Source organism: Silurus aristotelis (genome assembly GCF_946808225.1).
Source record: "Silurus aristotelis genome assembly, chromosome: 4".
NCBI classification, from domain to species: domain Eukaryota; kingdom Metazoa; phylum Chordata; class Actinopteri; order Siluriformes; family Siluridae; genus Silurus; species Silurus aristotelis.
This window is the reverse complement of record NC_139577.1, coordinates 8,644,420-8,664,419: the sequence shown is the minus strand read 5'-3', so window position 1 is coordinate 8,664,419 and position 20,000 is coordinate 8,644,420. Positions and strand designations below refer to the sequence as shown.

Below are 20,000 nucleotides of genomic sequence, written 5' to 3'. Positions count from 1 at the left end.
TCCCCACTGCTCTTCTCCCTCCTCATTAACCTCTTCACCAGCCTCCTCATTTACCACCTCACCAACGTCCTCACCAACGTCCTCACCAACGTCCTCACCAACGTCCTCACCAACGTGCTCACCAACGTGCTCACCAACGTGCTCACCAACGTGCTCACCAACGTGCTCACCAACGTGCTCACCAACGTCCTCACCAACGTCCTCACTAACCTCACCAACCTCTTCTGACAATCTCCTGTCCAAACTCAAAGTGAGAACGGAAACCCTGGTGTGCAACATGTTCAAAATTGTGAATGTGGGCTGCAGAAGGAAATTCCTACACCAACACAAACACCACAGTCACCAGAACCAACAGCACACACGCAACCAGTAGCACCTAGACACCACACCACACTTCACTGCACAACACTGTAATGGCTGAGGAACTCAACACTGACTGGATTAACAAAAACACCAAATCTATGGCTCAGATCTACAGGAACTAAAGTGCAGTTCTACAGGAACCTATGGCTCAGTCCTACAGGTACCTATGGCTTAGTTCTATAGGAACTAAAGCTCGGTTCTACAGGTACCTATGGTTCAGGCCTACAGGAACCTATGGCGTAGTTCTACAGGTATCTAAAGCTCAACTCTACAGGTACCTATGGCTCAGTTCTGTAGGAACTAAAGCTAGGTTCTACAGGAACCTATGGCTCAGTCCTACAGGTATCAATAGCTCGATTCTACAGGAAGCTATGGCTCGGTTTTACGGGTAAATAAATCTCGGTTCTTCAGGAACCCATGGCTCCATGGTTGTACAGGAAACTATAGCTCAGTTCTAGTGGAACCTATTGCTTGGTTTTACAGGAACCTATGGCTCAACTAGTTGAGTCCTACAGGATTTGAGAAGGAAAGGGTGTTGGAAGATGGAAACAAAAATAATCCATGCTTGGTGATCATCCTGAAGTGTATTATTTTCTAAAGCGTTTATTCCACTTCAACCACCCCTTCCTCCAATCTGACTGATGTCCACGATGATCTCTCTTACTCTGTTAAACACTATCTTTTATACAAGCCTGACCAATCCCATTCGACAATTGAACAACCCCGTGGTGCAGACAGCAGACATCATAATAAAAAAAATGCCACAGCACAGACACACACAGATATACACTTTATCTGAGTGTTGATAATCAGATCAATGTGGATTAGAGTGATAACACTATCAGCGCCAGTAGCGCTATGTTACCAACTGATCACTCACACACACACACACACATACACACACACAAACATACACACACACACACACGGACAGACACACACACACAGGGCTGTAAAAGAGGCTGTTAGATGTGAAATAGGGCATGTGGTCGTGCGTGGCTGCTCAGGAGTGTGGTGGGGGTTTAAGGCACCCCATGTCTCCCACTGGGCAGCGAGTCGTCTGTGTTACACGACCCACACTGTATCACTGAAAGCTTTAAATCCCCCCCCCTCCAAAAAAAAACACTGTTTTTGATGAGGTATATGGTTCTAAAGTCTAGTGTACATTGTTTTAGTCATGATGCTGCTCAGCGATCGCTCTCCGAGTGTGAACATTCCAGTGAAATGATTTTCCTTCCTGACTCCACTCCATCATGTGTGGGGTAGCGTGTGCATGTGTGTGTGTGTGTGTGTGTGTGTGTGTGTGTGTGTGTGAGAAAGACGGAAAAAAAAAAAACACACAATAATTGCAGCTACAGGTTCAGCAGTCCTGCCTGTCACAGTCTCGTCACCCAAATACACAACGTCAGGTGTGGTTTTAGCCGGAACATTGTAGATCAATGTTTTAATTTTGGTTTGGAATGAAAAAGTTACAGCTTTAGAAATGCTGCATGAACTCCACAAAAGTTGTGTTACTACTGCAGCTCCTCATATCCCTTAGGTGTGTTTTAGATTTATAGTATTTAACCATAACCCTGATCATTACACAGATGAGTAGTACGAATATGGAATAAGTTTTTCTTGGCAGAACAGATCTTAAGCATTCACGTCCTTCAGCAGGCTTTATATTATTCCCATTCACATATTTTTAATTCTTTCTGTCACGTGATCCACAGCTCTCTGTTTTAGTGGGAAAGTGTCCTTTAGAAATCAACTGTGTTCCAATGTGCATCACACACACACAGTGTGCAAACACACACACACACACACACTCACATACACATACAAATGTGTGTTCTAAAGTAGAGGACCTACACTACAGAATAAAAGTAAATATATAGTGTGTGAGTTGTCATCATTAGTGTGTGAAGCTCTTCCTCTTCCTTACAGGAAATCATTATTGTGCAGTATAACTTCCTGAGGAAAGGCTTATCATCTCTGTCCAGATGGACACACACACACCCACACCCACACACAAAGCAGTGTGTGTGTGTGTGTGTGTGTGTGTGTGTGTGTGTGTGTGTGTGTGTGTGTCTAGGTCAGAAATTAAGGTTCTTAGGGGTACTGAGCAGAACTAAGGGGTACAGGTGAGTACTGAGGATTTTTGAGGCGTACTGAGGGGTATTGAGTGGAACTGAGGGGTCCTGTTAAGTATTGAGGGGTACTGAGCAGAACTGAGGGGTACTGGTTAGCACTGAAAAATATTGAGGGGTACTGATTGGAACTGAGAGGTACTGAGGAGTATTTAAGGGGTATTAGGTAGTATTAAGGGGTACTGAGAAATATTGAGAAGTATCGAGTGGTAATGAGGAGCATTCAGGGGAATTGAGCGGAACTGAGGAGTACTGAGGGTTATTAAGAAGTATTGAGGAGTATTAAGCAGACCTGAGGGGTACTGAGGAGTACTGATGGGTACTGGGTTGTTAAAACTGCTCTAATGGATCAGATGAATAAAGAGTGTTTATTATATTTGTCCTGTGCCATGATCATAAATGGATTGTTATAAGTGGAAGTTTTATCTATGAACAAAAATATTTTGAAAGCCAATGACACTGAGGTCATTATACACATTACTGTGTGTGTGTGTGTGTGTGTGTAATTGCATGGTGTCCCAAAGTAAATAATGAAAACAAAGATATTATGGCCATATGATGCAGATTGATAATCAAATAAAGGGTTATACCTTATACTGGAGTGTGTGTGACAGATGCTCTGACTTTAATCTCTCCTCAAATTTCACAATTTGTTTCATTACCTTGTGTGAGAGTATATAAAAATGTGTGTGCCTGTGTTTGTGTGTGTGTCAATGATGTGCTCAGAGTGTCATGTTTCCCGGTGTGGGTGATGTGCTGATGTGCTCATAAATCGGGGAGAATTTCACGCCTCTCTGCAGCTCAGCAGGTCTGTTTACACACACACACACACACACACACACACACACACACACACACACTAATCTGAATCCCAGACACATTGCTCTTACAGCACACAATCTTAAAGTGCATGTGTGTGTGTGTGTGTGGGTGTGTGTGTGCGCGCGCGCATGTCTGTGTGCTATTATTAGCATCATGTTACATTGATGTTTGTACTCTGGTTATTACATCCTCGCTTAATGCTGATCACTCATACACAAATATACATATATATATATACACACACACACACACACACACACACACACACACACACACACACACACACACACACACATACATATATATATTTATATATATAATATATAAGTAATGTGTGTGTGCATGTGTGTCTGTGTGTGGTGAGAGTGAATGAGTGAATATATACATGTAACACAAGTTATACCATTATACTTCTGTTTTGCTCTCGCACTCTTACACACACACACACACACACACACACACACACACACACACACACACACACACACACACACACACACACACACACACACACACACACACACACACACACACACACAGCGAACACTTCCTCAGAGTGTAAATGAGGCTTTATGGAGCTGTAGAGCATCCTGAACTAAAGGTGACAATGTTCACACACACATACACACAAACACAGCTTTATGGTGTGTCACTAAACCCATTCATTATCACCCACAGATTACTGCTTTAGGTAAATATCATAAACGTGTGTGTGTGTGTGTGTGTATACGCATGGTGTGTGTCTGTTCAGTATCAGACTGAAACTTTTTGCACAATTAAACGCTATAAATCCCTAGCTCGTTTCCTACACACACACACACACAGAGTGATGACTCAGTCGCAATAACACACAAACAAACACACTGATAATGACCATAAACAGACACTCACACCTCATTAACACCACACCGTTTATAACACATTGTGTGTGTGTGTGTGTGTGTGTGTGTGTGTGTGTGTGTGTGTGCACGCATGTATATGTGGTTTTTTTTTTTTACAGCCAAATGTATTGGGACACCCAACTTTTCCAGCCCTATGTGACTGAATGGCATTTGGGTGTTTTATTACTCTTATACCACAGCAGCATAGCAATGAGTCTTTTACTGAATGGTGCATCAGATTTTTTATCCATTTGAAGTTGCAATTAATGCTGTGTAATGGACACAGATGCTTAAGTTCGTGCTCTCTCTCTTCAGGTTAATAAGATAAAAAACCAACAGCAGCTCATGTTATGTAGAACTTTGACTCTTACAAAGCACTGACACTGGAGACTCCTTCCAAACATCTTACATGATTTAAACCAACAATCTTTTAATATCTGGATCTCTCTCTCTCTCTCTCTCTCTCTCTCTCTCTCTCTCTCTCAATGAGCCATTACTATAGGAACCCTAATGAACTTCAACAAGCCGTTAACATATACCTGCACTACCGTCAATCACCTACTGACCAATCACAATCCAGAACTCAGCAGTGCTCAGTGTGTGTAATGAAAAATTATAATCCAATTGGTAAACTATTTTGTTCATCTGAAACTCAAGTGTTTGGTTCTCCTCAGACTTAATGGAGCAATGTTAGAGCGCATTGGTGTGTGTGTGTGTGTGTGTGTGTGTGTGTGTGTGTGTGTGTGTGTGTGTGTGCGTGCGCACGCATTTACAGGAAGTGATGGCTGAGGAAGGATTTCCTGCTCTGAGCCACACAGAGGGAAAACCATTAAAGCCACCATTGAGAGTTTTTCACACCCTGTTCTGTCTTTAATCCTGATCATCCACACACACCCACACCCACACCCAACATACACACTCATGCACACACACACCCCAAACATACACACTCATGCACACACACACACACACACCACACACTCTTTTATGATTTTATTTCTGCTCCTTATGAACGTTCCTCCAGAACCCTGGTGCTACATTAAACTACATAGAGTATCATAAAGCTACAAAACAGAACACAGAGTGAAGGACTAAAGTAAGTATCCTCGCAACATAAAGTGCATCGTGTGCAACCGAGGGCAAACAGTGCAGACGAAAAACAGTGCAGACATATACACAAAACACAACATAGTGCTGACCAGTAAACCTATTGTATAATATGATTAAAGAGGAATGTGCAAAATAGGACTATAAACAAGCGTTTATTAGTAAACAAACACAATGTAGTGCACAAACGGCAGTAGCAGCAGTCAAGAGGTGCAAAACAGCATGGGGTTTGGTCTGGGGTTTGATTCATGTCTGGGGTTTGTTTCAGATTAGTGGCGAGTGTTGTGATGAAGAGTGTGATGAAATTAATAAAAATTGAGAAGAGGAAACAGTAAATAAATGTGTGCGTGTCTGTACCTTGTTCCTCCAAACAGAATGATTCGATCTCCCACTATGCAACAGCACTGTCGTCTCCGGGGACAGGGGAACTTCCCCTTCGGCTCCACCTTCTTCCAGCAGAATGCCTCTACACACACACACACACACACACACACACACACACACACACACACACACACACACACACACACACACACACAGGATTGTTAGTAAGTCATCAGCTCAGGCAGAAAATTTTAACACACTGAATTAAACACAAAGAGTAAATGAACATTGATTTCTATGTAATCTCTAAGTAATGCTCCACTAGATGATGGAGCGTTCTTGTGGAGATTTGTGCTCATTCAGCCACAAAGGTGTTAATAAATACAGGTAGATGAGGTAAGGAGGCCTGGGGTGCAGTCAGTGTTCATATTCATCCTAAAGGTGTTTAATAGGTTGGAGAGCTAAAGCAGATCTTCTACTCCAACCCATGTAAAGCAGATCTTCATAGAGCTGGCTCTGTGCACAGGGGCATTGTGATGCTGGAACAGGTTTTGGGTCTCCTAGTTCAAGTGAAGGGAAATTTTCATTCAAACACATCCAAAGACGCATGACACAATTGTGTGTCTCCAGCTGTGTAGGAACGATTTGTGTGAATAACCACATATGGCTAGAAAAGTCGTGTGCGAATACTATTGGCCCTAGAGTATCAGAATGATGAAAATTACAGGTATAGACATGAAGACTGAACACGGCTGTATTAAGGCCGGTTGTGTATAAACTTTGTGTGAGTACTGTAATAAAGCTGGATGAGACTAAAGTGTGGAACTTAACCACCTGATTCTCAGCTTTCTAAACACCTGCAGCAGATACAGGAGAGAACATTTCCATTACCTTGTCCTTCAGAAAAGGTGCATGAAGTGAAACTCTGAGCTCAGTTCAACAGCTGTCAGTGGGGCTGCTCACTACTGTATACACAAACCACGAATGCTGTACAAAATGCTGAAGCTGGATTAAGATCTACAGGCAACTTTACACACAATTAAAAAAGGAAGCTGTGTGTGTGTTATTTTGCACAGTGTGGAGATAACCCCCCCCTACACACACACACACACACACACACACACACACACACACACACACACACACACACACACACACACACACACACACACACACACACACACACACCGCCATCTAGTGGATAGTATACTCACTATACTACACCATGTGCTATTCTTAGTAACACATGACAGCATACTGCCATCTATTGCCTGAGCGTTAGTGCATCTGAGAGTGAGTTTATAGGTGTGTGTGTGTGTGTGTGTGTGTGTGTGTGTGTGTGTGTGTGTGTGTGTGTGTGTGTGTGTGTGTGTGTGTGTGTCTGCGATCGTGCCTGGATGCTTGTGAAAGTGTATGTGTGTAAGTGAGTGTGTGTGTGCCGTGCACCGCACCTGGGTTAAACTTCCACAGATCATTAAAATGTCGGTCTAGTCGAGCGTTGTAGCCTCCAAAAATGTACAACTCTCCATTATAAGCAACTGTAACAACACACACACACACACCCCAAAAAAGAGATCAGATATAAACATTCACAAAATCACACAGTAGGTCATAGAGCTATGTCTTAGCATTAGCAGTCTTTGCTAGGTTTGTATGGCCAGTCATCACAGTGACCGCGTCTTAACGTTGTAACCATAGAAACGGTGTTAAAGACCATGAGTATGTGTATGGAAATGCGGTGTGTCTACTCACACGCTGAGTGGCTGCGGCGTCCTTCAGGCTGAATCTGATTAGGGGGGGTGTTGAGCCAGCTGTTGGTTTCTGTGTCGAACACTTTGATCTTATTGCAGTAAATCTCGTTATTGGAGTGAAAGGGGCCGAAGCGATCAGCACGTCCCCCAAACACAAACATCTTACTACCGATAATCGTCGCAGAGTGGAAATCTCTCCATCTCGCCGGGGTTCCCTGTCACACAAACACACACATACACAAAATCTATGCTTAAGTTTGATTACACTGTGGCACTGCACTAATGCTAACGCACTCACTGTAGCTTTAATTAAACTCCAGCACATGGTGATCGAGTCCAGCTTGTGTATGTCGTTGGAGAAACAGTCAGCCTGTAAAAAAAACACACACACACCCCCACAGCCCACACACACATCATATCATGACACTCTTGCATATGTATTAACCAGCAGGTGTGTATATTAAAGGATTAGTTTGTGTGATGGCCCACCAATTGTTCGTATCCCCCGAATATGTACATGTCTTTGTTGAGGACACATGCCGAGTGTCCATCTCTTGCCCCAGGTACTGTTCCAGTGACTTTCGGTGTCCACCACCGGTGATTGCCTAAGACATATATACACACAAACATGCATTAACCTCATACTACTTTAACCGCTTAATGATGTGTTCATTACTCAATCATTCCCAAGGCTGTGATTTAAACTCTACACTTTACTCTGTATTAGTCTCTCACAAATCCAACACCATCATTAAGTCCACAGAAAAGGGTCTGGCTATAGGGCTAATCATGTTCTAGTAAGTACATCTATAAAGATTCAGTTTAGTCCAGAATGCAGTACCAAGAATCCTTACCAGAACGAGGCAATATGACTACATCACCCCTGTTTTATGCACTCTGCACTGGTTCCCATTTAAATATCAAGCACTAAGAATAAAAGCACTGAGTGAACTTCTGTATCATTATGATCCCCAACACCTACTTAGATCAAAAGGTGCAGGCTATTTGTTGGTACCTCAAATAATGAAGACTACAGCAGGGGCAGAGCTTTCTCTTACAAAGCCCCACAGTTATGGAACAACCTTCCAATTAGTGTTACGGGACACAAACACAGTGTTTATTCTCGGCTGAAAACATATTTATTTAGTCAAGACTTAACCAGTAGGTGTTTCAGAGGTAAAGGAGCAGATCGAGATGGAGATAGAGTGTTTTGGTGAACTGGGATATTTGGATGAACTGGATATTTGGATGCGCTCCCAGAGATCCCTAATGCCCGTGTTACCTTTTGGCTCCCCCTTGCTGTTCTGGTGCCATAGCGAGTCTTGTCGGAGCCCCTATTTACACCCTGATTACACTGAACAGTGTCTATAACTTATATATATATATATCTCATTGTGTGCCTCCAAGTTTGTGGTAACATTTCGGGGAAAAAAAATGACATAAAGCTGGAAAAGTCAGGTGTCCCAATACTTTTATTAATATAGTGTATTTGAACAGCATGTGCATAGGAGCACAAAAGAATGTAATGGAAAAATTCTGGCATCTCTAGCATTTAGGCTAACACAGTATATATTGCCTACTCTACCTGAACCAGCTTGACCCCATTATATTGAAGGGCAATAAATCTTTTACTTTAAATTTAGTGACAGCCCTGTGACACTCTGCCACTTTATCAGGGGTCATCTTCCCACACATCGCTATGATGAATGGGCTGCTCCTGGGTGTCTCTGTCTCATTCCTCACTGACGGTGAAACTCTTTCTAGCCTAGCATTTCCTGTGGGGTCATATTTAGATTTTCATTTTACACTTTACATACATGTATATTTACATTTCAAACCAATGTGGTGTCACCAAAAAATACTAGCACTAAAGACTTTATAATTAATGTTAACTTCACTTGAGGCTGTGGTAGGACAGTTGCACTTGGAGACAGGAGATAACTGAGACATAGTAAATACAGCACATTGCTGGAGAAAGAAAACGTGTTTGGTTTGTAAATGTTTTATTATATTACTAGTGTTGCCTCCTATTGCACATATTGCATCTAACATTGGTGTCGCTTAGTTTTGTAACGTGAGCCCACACTTTTGAACGTTTCAACATTACTGCCACGACACACAAACACACACCGCATGGAGATCACATGTACATCGAGCAAATAACGGCCACATGATGACTTCGTTCAGGGACAGAAAATGACTAGCAGCAGCTTCTAATTCGCTATTAATTCATTAATAAATTTTTTTTTATTTCTACCCATTCCTAATCTCATATACATGCTACTAAAGTACCAATGACCAGTTTTCCTGTCCTTTTCCTCTCTTTAGATCTGCTTGATTAATCTGATGCCCTACCTCTGAATAGACTTCTCTTCGATAGGAGATCACTCTGTGCGGATGGAGATGGTTCCACATCATCATTTGGACTGTAATTATCACCACCAATTTAAGCGTGCATCAGTGAACAGTTCACAAAACTGCACACCTCAACAGTGATGGAACTTTAATAAAGGGACATTCGGTGACACCCAGATAAGAATGGCTTTGCTTCTGTAGTCTGTTTAATCTTAATGCCACTGGCTCACTCATTAGGAATAAACTTTGAGGTACTAAACTTGCAGGCACTAACATATAAATTCACGTTTTATAGCCTCTTTATCTCTGTAAAGTTGCTTTGGGACAATGTCCACTGTTATAATGCTCTACAAATTATATTCAATTCAATTATCAACAATCCTGAGAAGGTCTCAGTGGTGTCTGGACAAGAACCTGCTCATTAACAAGACAAATAAAGTGGTTGTGGACTTCAGAACAGAACAGCAGAGGGCTACACTAGTAGAAGGAGTTAACAGTTTCAGGTACTTCAGTGTACACATCAGCAACAACCTGCCAACCTCACAAGTCAACAAGTCAACCAGTCCTTCTAGACCTTTTACAGTGGAAAAATCAGCACCTGGAACCATAGCTGTCGTTCTGAGGACCACAAAGCCCTGCAGAGTGTGGTGAAGTCTGCTGAATTATCATCAGTACCCAGCCTCCAGGTCATCCTACACCAAGCAGGGACCAGAGTTACCGTCATGTGTCCAACACAACACCTCTCAAATCACACCTTAACTGTGTTTCTGACACGTGTACATGTAGATGTAAAGTGCAGGGTAACAGAGTGTGTGTGTGTGTGTGTTTAGTCCTCACCAACATCAAAAGCGTACAGTACATTACATGCTCCCTCTGTGTCGTTTCTTCCCCCCCAGATGTAAATAGTATCTTCTACCAGCACCGCCGTGTGTCCATAACGCATGTAGGGCACTTCACGAGTATGTTCTCTACCTCCTGTCCTTACTGGAGGGAGCTTCGTCCACCGCAGAGACACTGGCACAAACACAAATGTCTGTATAATATAATGTAATGTACAGTGTATGTTGGTGGTGTTGAAGACATGTACAGTATGTTGGTGGTGTTGAAAACGTGTACAGTGTATGTTGGTGGTGTTGAAAACGTGTACAGTGTATGTTGGTGGTGTTGAAGACGTGTACAGTGTATGTTGGTGGTGTTGAAGACGTGTACAGTGTATGTTAGCAGTGTGGTGGTGTACCGGTGTTAAAGATGTGCACGTCGATCTGCCGCAGCGTCTCGTAGTCCTCCCCCGAGCAGTAACCTCCAAATGAGTAAACTTTATGTCCAACCGCCACAGCGGCATGATTCACCCTGCGAGGGCCGCCGTCCAAGCACACCGTCCAGCGCAGCATCACACACACACACACACACACACACACACACACACACGCACACACACTGCTACGGCACCGCAGCAACAAGCACACACACACACCTCCACTGCATTACCACGGTAACCAAACTAACTCCATCACACGTTCCACCTACAGACAGTTGAAACACACACGCGCACACATACAGGTTGAGTATAAATAAATAGTATATACACACATACAAAATATTACCCAGCAGCTGCACTAACCATACTATGGAGTTCACCATATCCCTGTGTGTGTGTGTGTGTGTGTGTGTGTGTGTGTGTGTGTGTGTGTGTGTGTGTGTGTGTGTGCCATCTCACAACACGTGTGTGTTGTTAATCGGACACTGTGCTGTAAACAGACCTCTCTGTATGGAATAACTATGCATGTGCTATTTATATATACAGTGCTTTAGTCTCACAGGAACTGGTGCTCACAGGAACACACACACACACACACACACACACACACACACACACACACACACACGAATGCACACAAAGAGTCCAAAATACTGAAGTGTTGAGAATACTGGAATGAAGGGAATACTGAAATTTCAGGAATACAAGAATGTAGCGAATACCAAAGTGTGCGGAATACCGGAATGTAGGGAAAAGTAGACTGAAGGGAAAAGGGAAAAAGCGGAGCATTAAAAATTCCAAAGTTTGGGGAATACACTTTAAAACTGAAGTGTAGGAAATACCAGAGTGTACGGAAAAGCGGAACATTGAGAATACCAAAGTTTAGGAAACACCAGATTGTACAGAAAAGCAAGTGTAGGGAAAAGCGGAGCGTAGGGAATACCAAAGTGTAGGGAATACCAGAGGGTACGGAAAAGTGGAGCATAGGGAATACCGAAGTGCAGAGAATACCAAAGTGTAGGGAAACCCAGCGTGTCGAGAAACTGGAGTGTCAGGGATTACAGAAGTGTAGAAAAAGTGGAGTGTCAGAAATACTGGGGTGTTGGGAATTCCATAGTGTAGGCAATACCGGAGTGTCCGAAATACCAAAGTTAAGGTATAAAATCTGGAGTGTAGAGAATAGTGGAGTGTATGAAATACCGAAGTGTGGGGGATACAGAAATGTGTGGAATATCTGAGTGTAGGAAAAAAAATTATACTGTGATTTATCAGATTCTTTTAAATCCGCTGAAGCACTGTGTAGGCCTTCAAGGAGTCATACTCAGGTGGTTTAAACCTTATCTGGTCTATAGATGTTTCCCAGTCAGTATTAATGGCCTCTCGTCTCCATCTGCTCCTCTCATTTGTAGTGTGCATATTTTGGGTTACCTACTCTGCATTATTTCTGCATCCTTTAGAGTCTATCGTCCAGTAACATGACATTCTTTACCATATCTACACAGATGATTTACAGGTCTATCTTTCTATTAAACAAAATAAGAATGGATCTGTACACTTTGGTGCCTCGTAGAAATAAAATCAAGACTGGCATTAACTTCCTCCGCTTGAACGAAAGTAAAACTTTGGCGATCTCAATTAGCCTTCCTGCCTTTACTAGCCTTATTTGCACTTACCTTGGTTCCTTGGCTCCCTTCATAAAACCCTTTGTAAGGAATTTGGGAGTAATATGTGATAGCAACCTTACTTTTGACAAACAGATATAACTCAGTCATTTTTTTTTAAAGTTCTTAAACTGGAGTATCAAGAATACCAGAGTGTCGAGAATACTGGAGTGTTGGAAATACCGGAGTGTCAGGGAATACTGGATGTAGAGAAAAGCAGTGTCTGGAATGCAAAAGTATCAGGAACACCAAAATTTTGGGAATACCAGAGTGTAGCGAATATCAGAGTGTCAGGGAATTACAGAGTGTAGGGAAAAGCATGTAGGAAATAAAATTCCAGTGTGTAGGGAACACCAGAGTGTAGGAAACACCAGAGTGTAAGGAATACCAGAGTGTAGGGAATACCAGAGTGTAGGGAATACCAGAGTGTAGGGAATACCAGAGTGTAGGGAATACCAGAGTGTAGGGAATACCAGAGTGTAGGGCATATTAGAATTTAGGGAATACCGAAGAGTAAGGAATACCGGAGTGTAGGGCAGATCAGAGTAGGGAATACTCATTACAGCATCACTTATTACTAATCACACCATCACAAATCTCTCATCACTCTTCACACATCCCTCCTTTCCTCTTTCACTCAATCACTCTTCAAACATCCCTTCATCCCTCCTTTACTCTTTTACTTAATCACTCTTCACACATCCTTCCTTGACTTTTTCACTACAACACGCTTCACACATCGCTCGACTCTTTCAGTCCATCACTCTTCATACATCCCTCCATCCCGCTTTCACTCCATCACTCTTCACACATCCCTCTTTCATTCTTTCACTTCAACACTATGCACTCATATCCCGCCATCACTCTTTCACTCTTTCTACATCCCTCCTTTACTCTTTCACTCCCTCTGTCAGTTTCACTAATGAACTTTGGTCTGTTTACACTCACCGCTAGCGTTAGCATTAAGCTAGCAATATGTAGTGGAAATATTACTGTTGAATAATGATGCTCTCTTTATCTATCTATATCAACCCGACCCCCCCCCCCCACACACACACACACACACAGTGTCATGATGCGCAGGAGTAGATTAAATGACAGTGTGTTTACAGCGCGCGCACATAGCTACAGTGTGTTCCTGCACTAGTGTTCAGCTTTACGGCATCAGTGTGTGGGGAGAGTGTATATAGTGTGTGTAAAGTTGTTACTCACTCGGTGCGCGTGAAAAAGCAGTATGACGATAAAGTGAGGGTTGTTCGGGCCGGAGCTAAAGCGGAACCGTGTGTTTGTGTGGCAGAAACACAGAGCACGCCTCCTGCACCTCTATTCTGCACCCGGATTGGTTTTGGCTCGGTCACGTGACTCCGACTCGCCACGTGACTCAAACTGATCATGTGACTGACTCCAACCAGTCAAAGTGTGTAAAAAAAAAAAAAGTCAGAATTAAGAGCTGAGGAAACGTAAAGAAAAAATAAAATACAAATAAGATTAAAAATAAATACAAACTAACCCTTAAACATTGTAAACATTTCTAAATTTTATTCAAAATCCTTTATCGGAAAATTTTCAACCTTATCTTGAAACGTCAGCAATTACAACTGAAACTTATAAAAATAAACACTTGTTGTTGGTTCTCCATGAAGGAAACTGGATTTCGTGCCGAAACCGTAATCATTTCATTTTGGTTAACATTCAATGAGGCACATAGGTTGTTATGGGTTTCGATGAGGGCGGAGCTTAATCTCTATATGTCACTCACTGATCAACCTGCGTTCGCTCCATCTTCATCATCACAATCAGTATCATCATCATCCTGAAAGTCAGAGGTCATGGTGCTGTGGAAAGCTGGACCTCTAAAGGCCAGGAGGATAGAAAACGCGTCTTTGCAAGAATTGACATGTTGTTGTGAACAAACACAACTAGATGGAACTAGAACAGCAGTGTGAGGAGAAAAGCCCAGTAGATGGCAGCAGGGGAACAGTGTGTAAAGGCAAACACTTCATATGATCAAACTATTTGACCTAAAAAAAGTTATTTGAAGCTCCTGAGATGTCAAATTCTGATTGCAAAGTTATACACAGGTGTGTTTTATCCAACAGTAATCATATCATATACACATATATGTAATCATATACACATATCATAAAACCTTGGAACTGGTTTTCCAGAAAAGTAAGAGTTGTTCGCTTTCCAACGAGGATGCTGTGTAGGGAAAATGGTGTGGAAGAGCATCAGGATGTTTACCTGCCTAAAAACGCTAACCACTATTCTATTCAATCCAATAGAACCCCAGAAACAGATTGCAGATTATAACCCAAACCATTGAATAATCTTTGAAGACTGCGAGGGAAATATAATCCTCATGTCCTGTAGGAATGCATTCATGGTGCAAACCAGATCAGGATCATTCTCGTGAAAGGTTTAGACTCCTGCTGAATGTTCTGAGGCGTGTGAAGTTCAGACCTTTTAACCCTGCTGTGATTTTTTAAAGATGTTCCTGAAAAAATAAACTGAACCTGAAACCATCAACAAACACAACTTCAGACAAACTAAACACAACTACAAAAACATTTACTGTACAGAAGATGTGAGATGTGCAGTGTGGGAGAGCAACACAGTAAAACCCAGCTAGAGCAACACAGACAAAAATAAAAAATAAACTGGAATAAATGTGCAAAGCTTCAGAGACTGACATTATCATTTTACCCTCATTACACCTTCTTCCCTGTCCTTTTTGTCAGAATGGTTAGAATAAGTGATAAAGACCTGAGCAGTGAAGGTGAATTAATTTAGAACACAGCCTGCTTTTCAAACCACCTCTTTACACCAGACTCCTCACATCAGCGTCCCCATACCAGTCTCATCTCATCATCCTCCTCACATCATCCATTGATACATCATCATCATCATCATCATCACATAAGTCTTCCCACATCATCCTCCTTACATTATCCACCTCAAATCATCCTTCTCACATCCTTCTACTCACATCATCCTCCTCACATTCCTCACATCTGTCTCCTTACATCATCCTCCTCACCTCACCCTCTTCACATCAGTCTTCTCACATCCTTCTCCTCACATCATCCCCTCACATTCCTCACACCAGTCTCCTCACATCAGTCTTCTCACATCCTCATCCTCACATCCTTCTCCTTAAATCCTCCTCCTCACATCGTCCTCCTCACATCACCCTCCTCACATCATCCTCCACACTTCAGTCTCCTCACATCAGAGAGGTAAAAAGTCCCTCAAATGTATTCAGTGTCTATAGTTTCAGAGTCTGACAACATCAGTCTAATCAATGTTCACTCTGTCATTTTTACATTTTATAACATACACATGTGTTTTCCAAAGACCTGAAGTGGACCTACTCAGCACTGTGGTCACACAAAGTCCAGGAACCAGGTACAGAGGGAAATGTTCAGGCCCAACAGGCTCAGCCTCCCAATCAGGTGCTGAGGAATAATAGTGTTAAATGCTGAATTGAAATCTATGAACAGCATTCATATTTATGAATCCTTGTTTTCCAGGTGAGTGAGGGCCAGGTGGAGTGTGGTGGATTGTGGAGCGGTTTGGTGTGGTGTTATAGTAACACTGCTGAGATTGACTAAGGTGTAAAGTAATGAATTTTATTTACAAGCATTACTGTATTACTTCTTAACTAGTCAATAAGTTTTTTTAAATCTGTACTTTTACTTTTACTTATGTATGTTTTGTTTGGTGTATTGTCCTTAAAATCATATTAAATCAGGTTGATAAATAAAAAACAATATATATATATACATGCCTCAGAAACTACTGCACTGAATGACTGGGGGAGAACAAATGTGCTTAACTTACAAGAAAGAAAGAAGGAGACGGACAAGACCAGTTTTACCAGTGATACAGACCAGCTGAAAGTAAAATTCCGTCAAATCAAAAGTTGTTCAATGTGCTCAATGTCTGAATTTTGAATATGCGTTTTTTATTCCTCTCAAAAATGACATTATAACAGGAGATTATTATTATTTTTTTGCTGCACAAAATAAAAAATTCATAGTAATTATACTTCAATAGAATATTTTATTACTCTTTCCACCTCTGGAGACTGGACCTTATTTACAAATCACCTGAGGATGGTATGCTTTTGCTTTAAGGACAGGATAAATGGAGTAAGTGGAAGGGACAAAAAAGGGACTCAGGACTACAGTTTGCTTCTGATCACCATCACTGTACCCCTCAACATCATTTATTTGCAATAAATGGACATTTGGTGCAACCCAGATGAGGATGGGTTCCCTCTTGAGTCTGGTTTCTCTAAAGGTTTCTTCATTATGCCATCTCAGGGAGTTTTTCCTTTCCACCTCGCCACTGGCTCAATCATCAGGGACAAACTAACACTTATAAAGAACATCTTATTCATTTTTATCACCACATTGTCTGTGTAAAGCTGGTTTAAGACAATGTTTATTGATAAAAACGCTGTACAAATAAAAATGAATTGAATTGGATTGAAAAGACCAGTTATTTGTGTTATTGTTACTGTATCCTTGTCAGATATCCTCTTACATCATCATGAAGCCCACAAAGAGGGTTAGAGCCACTGAATTTATGGACAGATGCCTGGAAATCTCCAGACTGGGAAAGTCAGAAGTTCTTGAATGGGTGGAGTTAAATTTATGGAGGGAGAAACAAAATGAGAGTCCATAGTGAAAAAAATGGACTCTGTACACTTACTGCTTTACTAAAAGGTGAAGCTTTTACACTTCTAAAGACATATAGTGTGTACACACACACTTACACACAATACCAACACTTCTGCACTCGCTCACTCACTCACTCACTCACTCCCACCAGCCACCCCCACCCCCACACACAGACGCACACAAACGTTTAGTGATCAATACATGTAATTTGTGTATTGACAAAAGTAAGAGTCGCTCACACACCCCAGCATTAATTATCAATCACGTTCTATAAACACACCCACTTCCTGTGAGGAAAATCACACACACACACACACACACACACACACACACACACACACACACACACACACACACACACACACACACACACCATCTATAAATACATCTGCTGTGTTCTACAGAAGCTACAACTTTCTACACGTTTTTATTTAAAAGCTGATAAATGTTTATATTTCAGATCTATTAAATGATCATTAGCATCCTCATAATCTTTAGACGTGATTTTTTATAGAAATGAAATATGTGTGTTTCTGAAATAACAGCAGAAAAGTAATGTAAAGTGAACCTGGTGTCCTCGGTTAGGAGTCACTGCAGTAACCAATAAGACACTGAGAAGCACACACTCACACACATGCACACGTACACACACGCACAGTGTTCCAGACCCTCAGCTCATAAATATGAATGAACCATTAGCTCAGTTGCTTAGCAACGCTCATCAGCATATGACCTGCTGAAGTTCCCCAGAGGATCCTCCATTGAATACACACACACGCACACACGCACACACACACACACACACACACACACACACACACACACACACACACACACACACACACACACACACACAACTCTCTCTCTCTCTCTCTCTCTCTCTCTCTCTCTCTCTCTCTGATAATTTCATCCTTAACCCATGATCTTCATTGCCTTGATGGTCTCCTGGGTGATTTTCAGCCCAAATGTAACTTTACTTTCTTTTTCTTTCGGCTGCTTCCATTAGGGGTCACCACAGCGGATCATTCTCCTCCATACTACCCTGTCCTCTACATCTGCCTCTTTCAACCCAACTACCTGCATGTTTCCATTACCACAGCCATGAACCTTGTTTCTCTTTGGCCTTCCTCTTTTCCTCCTTCCTGGTGGCTCCATCCTCAGCATTCTCTTACCAATATGCCCCATGTCCCTCCTCTGCACATGTCCAAACCATCTCAATCAGGCCTCTTTTCCTTTGTCCCATAAGCGTCCTACATGCGCTGTCCCTCTAATAAACATTTTTTCTAATCCTGCCAATCCTTGTCACTCCTAATGAAAATCTCAACATCTTCAACTCTGCTACCTCCAGCTCCACCTCCTGTCTTTTAGTCAATGCCACTGTCTCTAAACCAGACAATATAGCAGGTCTGACCACAGTCTTATAATCTTTTTCTCTTTTACTCTTGCAGATACCCTTCTACACAAATCGCTCCTGCTACTCTTCTACACCCATTCCACCCTGCCTGCACTCTTTTTTTCACTTCTCTAACACTCTCCATTACTTTACGCTCTCTAACACTCTCTATAACACTTTACATTACTGCCCTCCCTCTCATTCACACAAATGTACTCTGTCTTACTCCTACTGGCTTTCATTCCCCTTCGCTCCAGCACATACCTCTACCTCTCTAGGCTCTTCTCAACCTGCTCCCCACTCTCACCACAAATCACAATATTATCCGCAAACATCATAGTCCATGGAAACTCCTGTCTGACCCCGTTCGTCAACCTGTCCATCACCACTGCAAACGAGATACGGTTTAGAGCTGATCCTTGATGCAATTCAACCTCCACCTTAAACCAGTCTGTCATTCCTACTACACACTTCACTGCTGTCACACTGTCCTCATACTTGTCCTGCAACACCCTCACATACTTCTGACACACCTGATTTAAGATATAACTATATAACTATAAAAGAATAGACACATACTATAGTATACAGTATATACACAACACAATGTATAAATACAAATAAGGAAAGAAGTACGTATTGCAGGTAATATTGCACACAGGTGGTATTGCATGTATTGCAGGTAATATTGCATGTATTGCAGGTAATATTGCACACACACTTCCTGTCTGTTGCTTTTGAGCTTCATTCACCATAATACACACTGTTATTATAGTGTGTATTATGGTGAATGGTTCACTGGGAGCAGCTCTGATTGTAAAGTCTAATAGCAGCAGGGAGAAAAGACCTTCTGTAACGCTCCTTCAGACACTTAGGATGTAACAGTCTGACACTGAAGGAGCTGCTCAACGATGAAATGATTTCATACAGGGGGTGAGAGACGTTTTCCAGCAATGATGATAGTTTTGCTACCATCCTCCTTTCTCCCACCTACTGTACAGTGTCCAGGGGAATCCCCAGGACTAAGCTGGCCTTCCTGATCAGCTTGTCCAGTCTCTTCCTGTCTGCAGTAGAGATGCTGCTCCCCCCAGCAGACCACACCATAGAATATGGCTGAGGCCACCGACAACACTTTTTTGAGTCAAAAAAGGTCTTCAGTAGCTCTCCCTGCACTCCAAAAGACCTTAGTCTCCTCAGCAGAAAAAGTCTGCTCTGCCCTTTCTTATAAATTGCCTCAGTGTTGTCTGTCTAGTCCAGTTTGCTGT

General features: G+C 42.1%; 1 protein-coding gene and 2 long non-coding RNA genes across 5 annotated transcripts in view; 1 reads left to right on the top strand and 2 right to left on the bottom strand.

Moving 5' to 3' along the window:
* The window catches only part of LOC310725317, a 5,157-nt gene extending 1,569 nt beyond the window's left edge, over positions 1–3,588 (bottom strand). The window contains exons 1-3 of the long non-coding RNA XR_014533310.1: positions 3,338–3,588; positions 175–3,305; positions 1–42 (exon numbers count right to left, since the gene is read on the bottom strand). The exon at positions 1–42 is cut by the window's left edge and continues 294 nt beyond it. This is a non-coding gene — a long non-coding RNA (uncharacterized lncRNA). The remainder of the gene's footprint in view (positions 43–174; positions 3,306–3,337) is intronic.
* Positions 1–14,528, bottom strand: part of klhdc3 (kelch domain containing 3) — a 20,643-nt gene extending 6,115 nt beyond the window's left edge. The window contains exons 1-8 of one of the 3 annotated variants that reach the window (XM_083540063.1): positions 14,414–14,528; positions 10,973–11,258; positions 10,573–10,749; positions 7,870–7,985; positions 7,679–7,750; positions 7,382–7,595; positions 7,081–7,167; positions 5,663–5,771 (exon numbers count right to left, since the gene is read on the bottom strand). In XM_083540063.1, the coding sequence (XP_083396189.1) occupies positions 5,663–5,771; positions 7,081–7,167; positions 7,382–7,595; positions 7,679–7,750; positions 7,870–7,985; positions 10,573–10,749; positions 10,973–11,126 (929 nt within the window). In that variant the 5' untranslated portion in view covers positions 11,127–11,258; positions 14,414–14,528. Of the gene's footprint in view, positions 1–5,662; positions 5,772–7,080; positions 7,168–7,381; positions 7,596–7,678; positions 7,751–7,869; positions 7,986–10,572; positions 10,750–10,972; positions 11,259–11,356; positions 11,453–13,866; positions 14,002–14,413 lie in introns of those variants that run through there. The other 2 variants (XM_083540061.1, XM_083540062.1) reach the window with 2 other exon arrangements.
* LOC310725319 lies at positions 2,385–5,645 on the top strand. The gene is made up of 3 exons (XR_014533314.1): positions 2,385–2,489; positions 3,222–3,303; positions 4,974–5,645. It is a non-coding gene; the product is annotated as an uncharacterized lncRNA (long non-coding RNA).
* Positions 14,529–20,000: the final 5,472 nt, after the last annotated feature.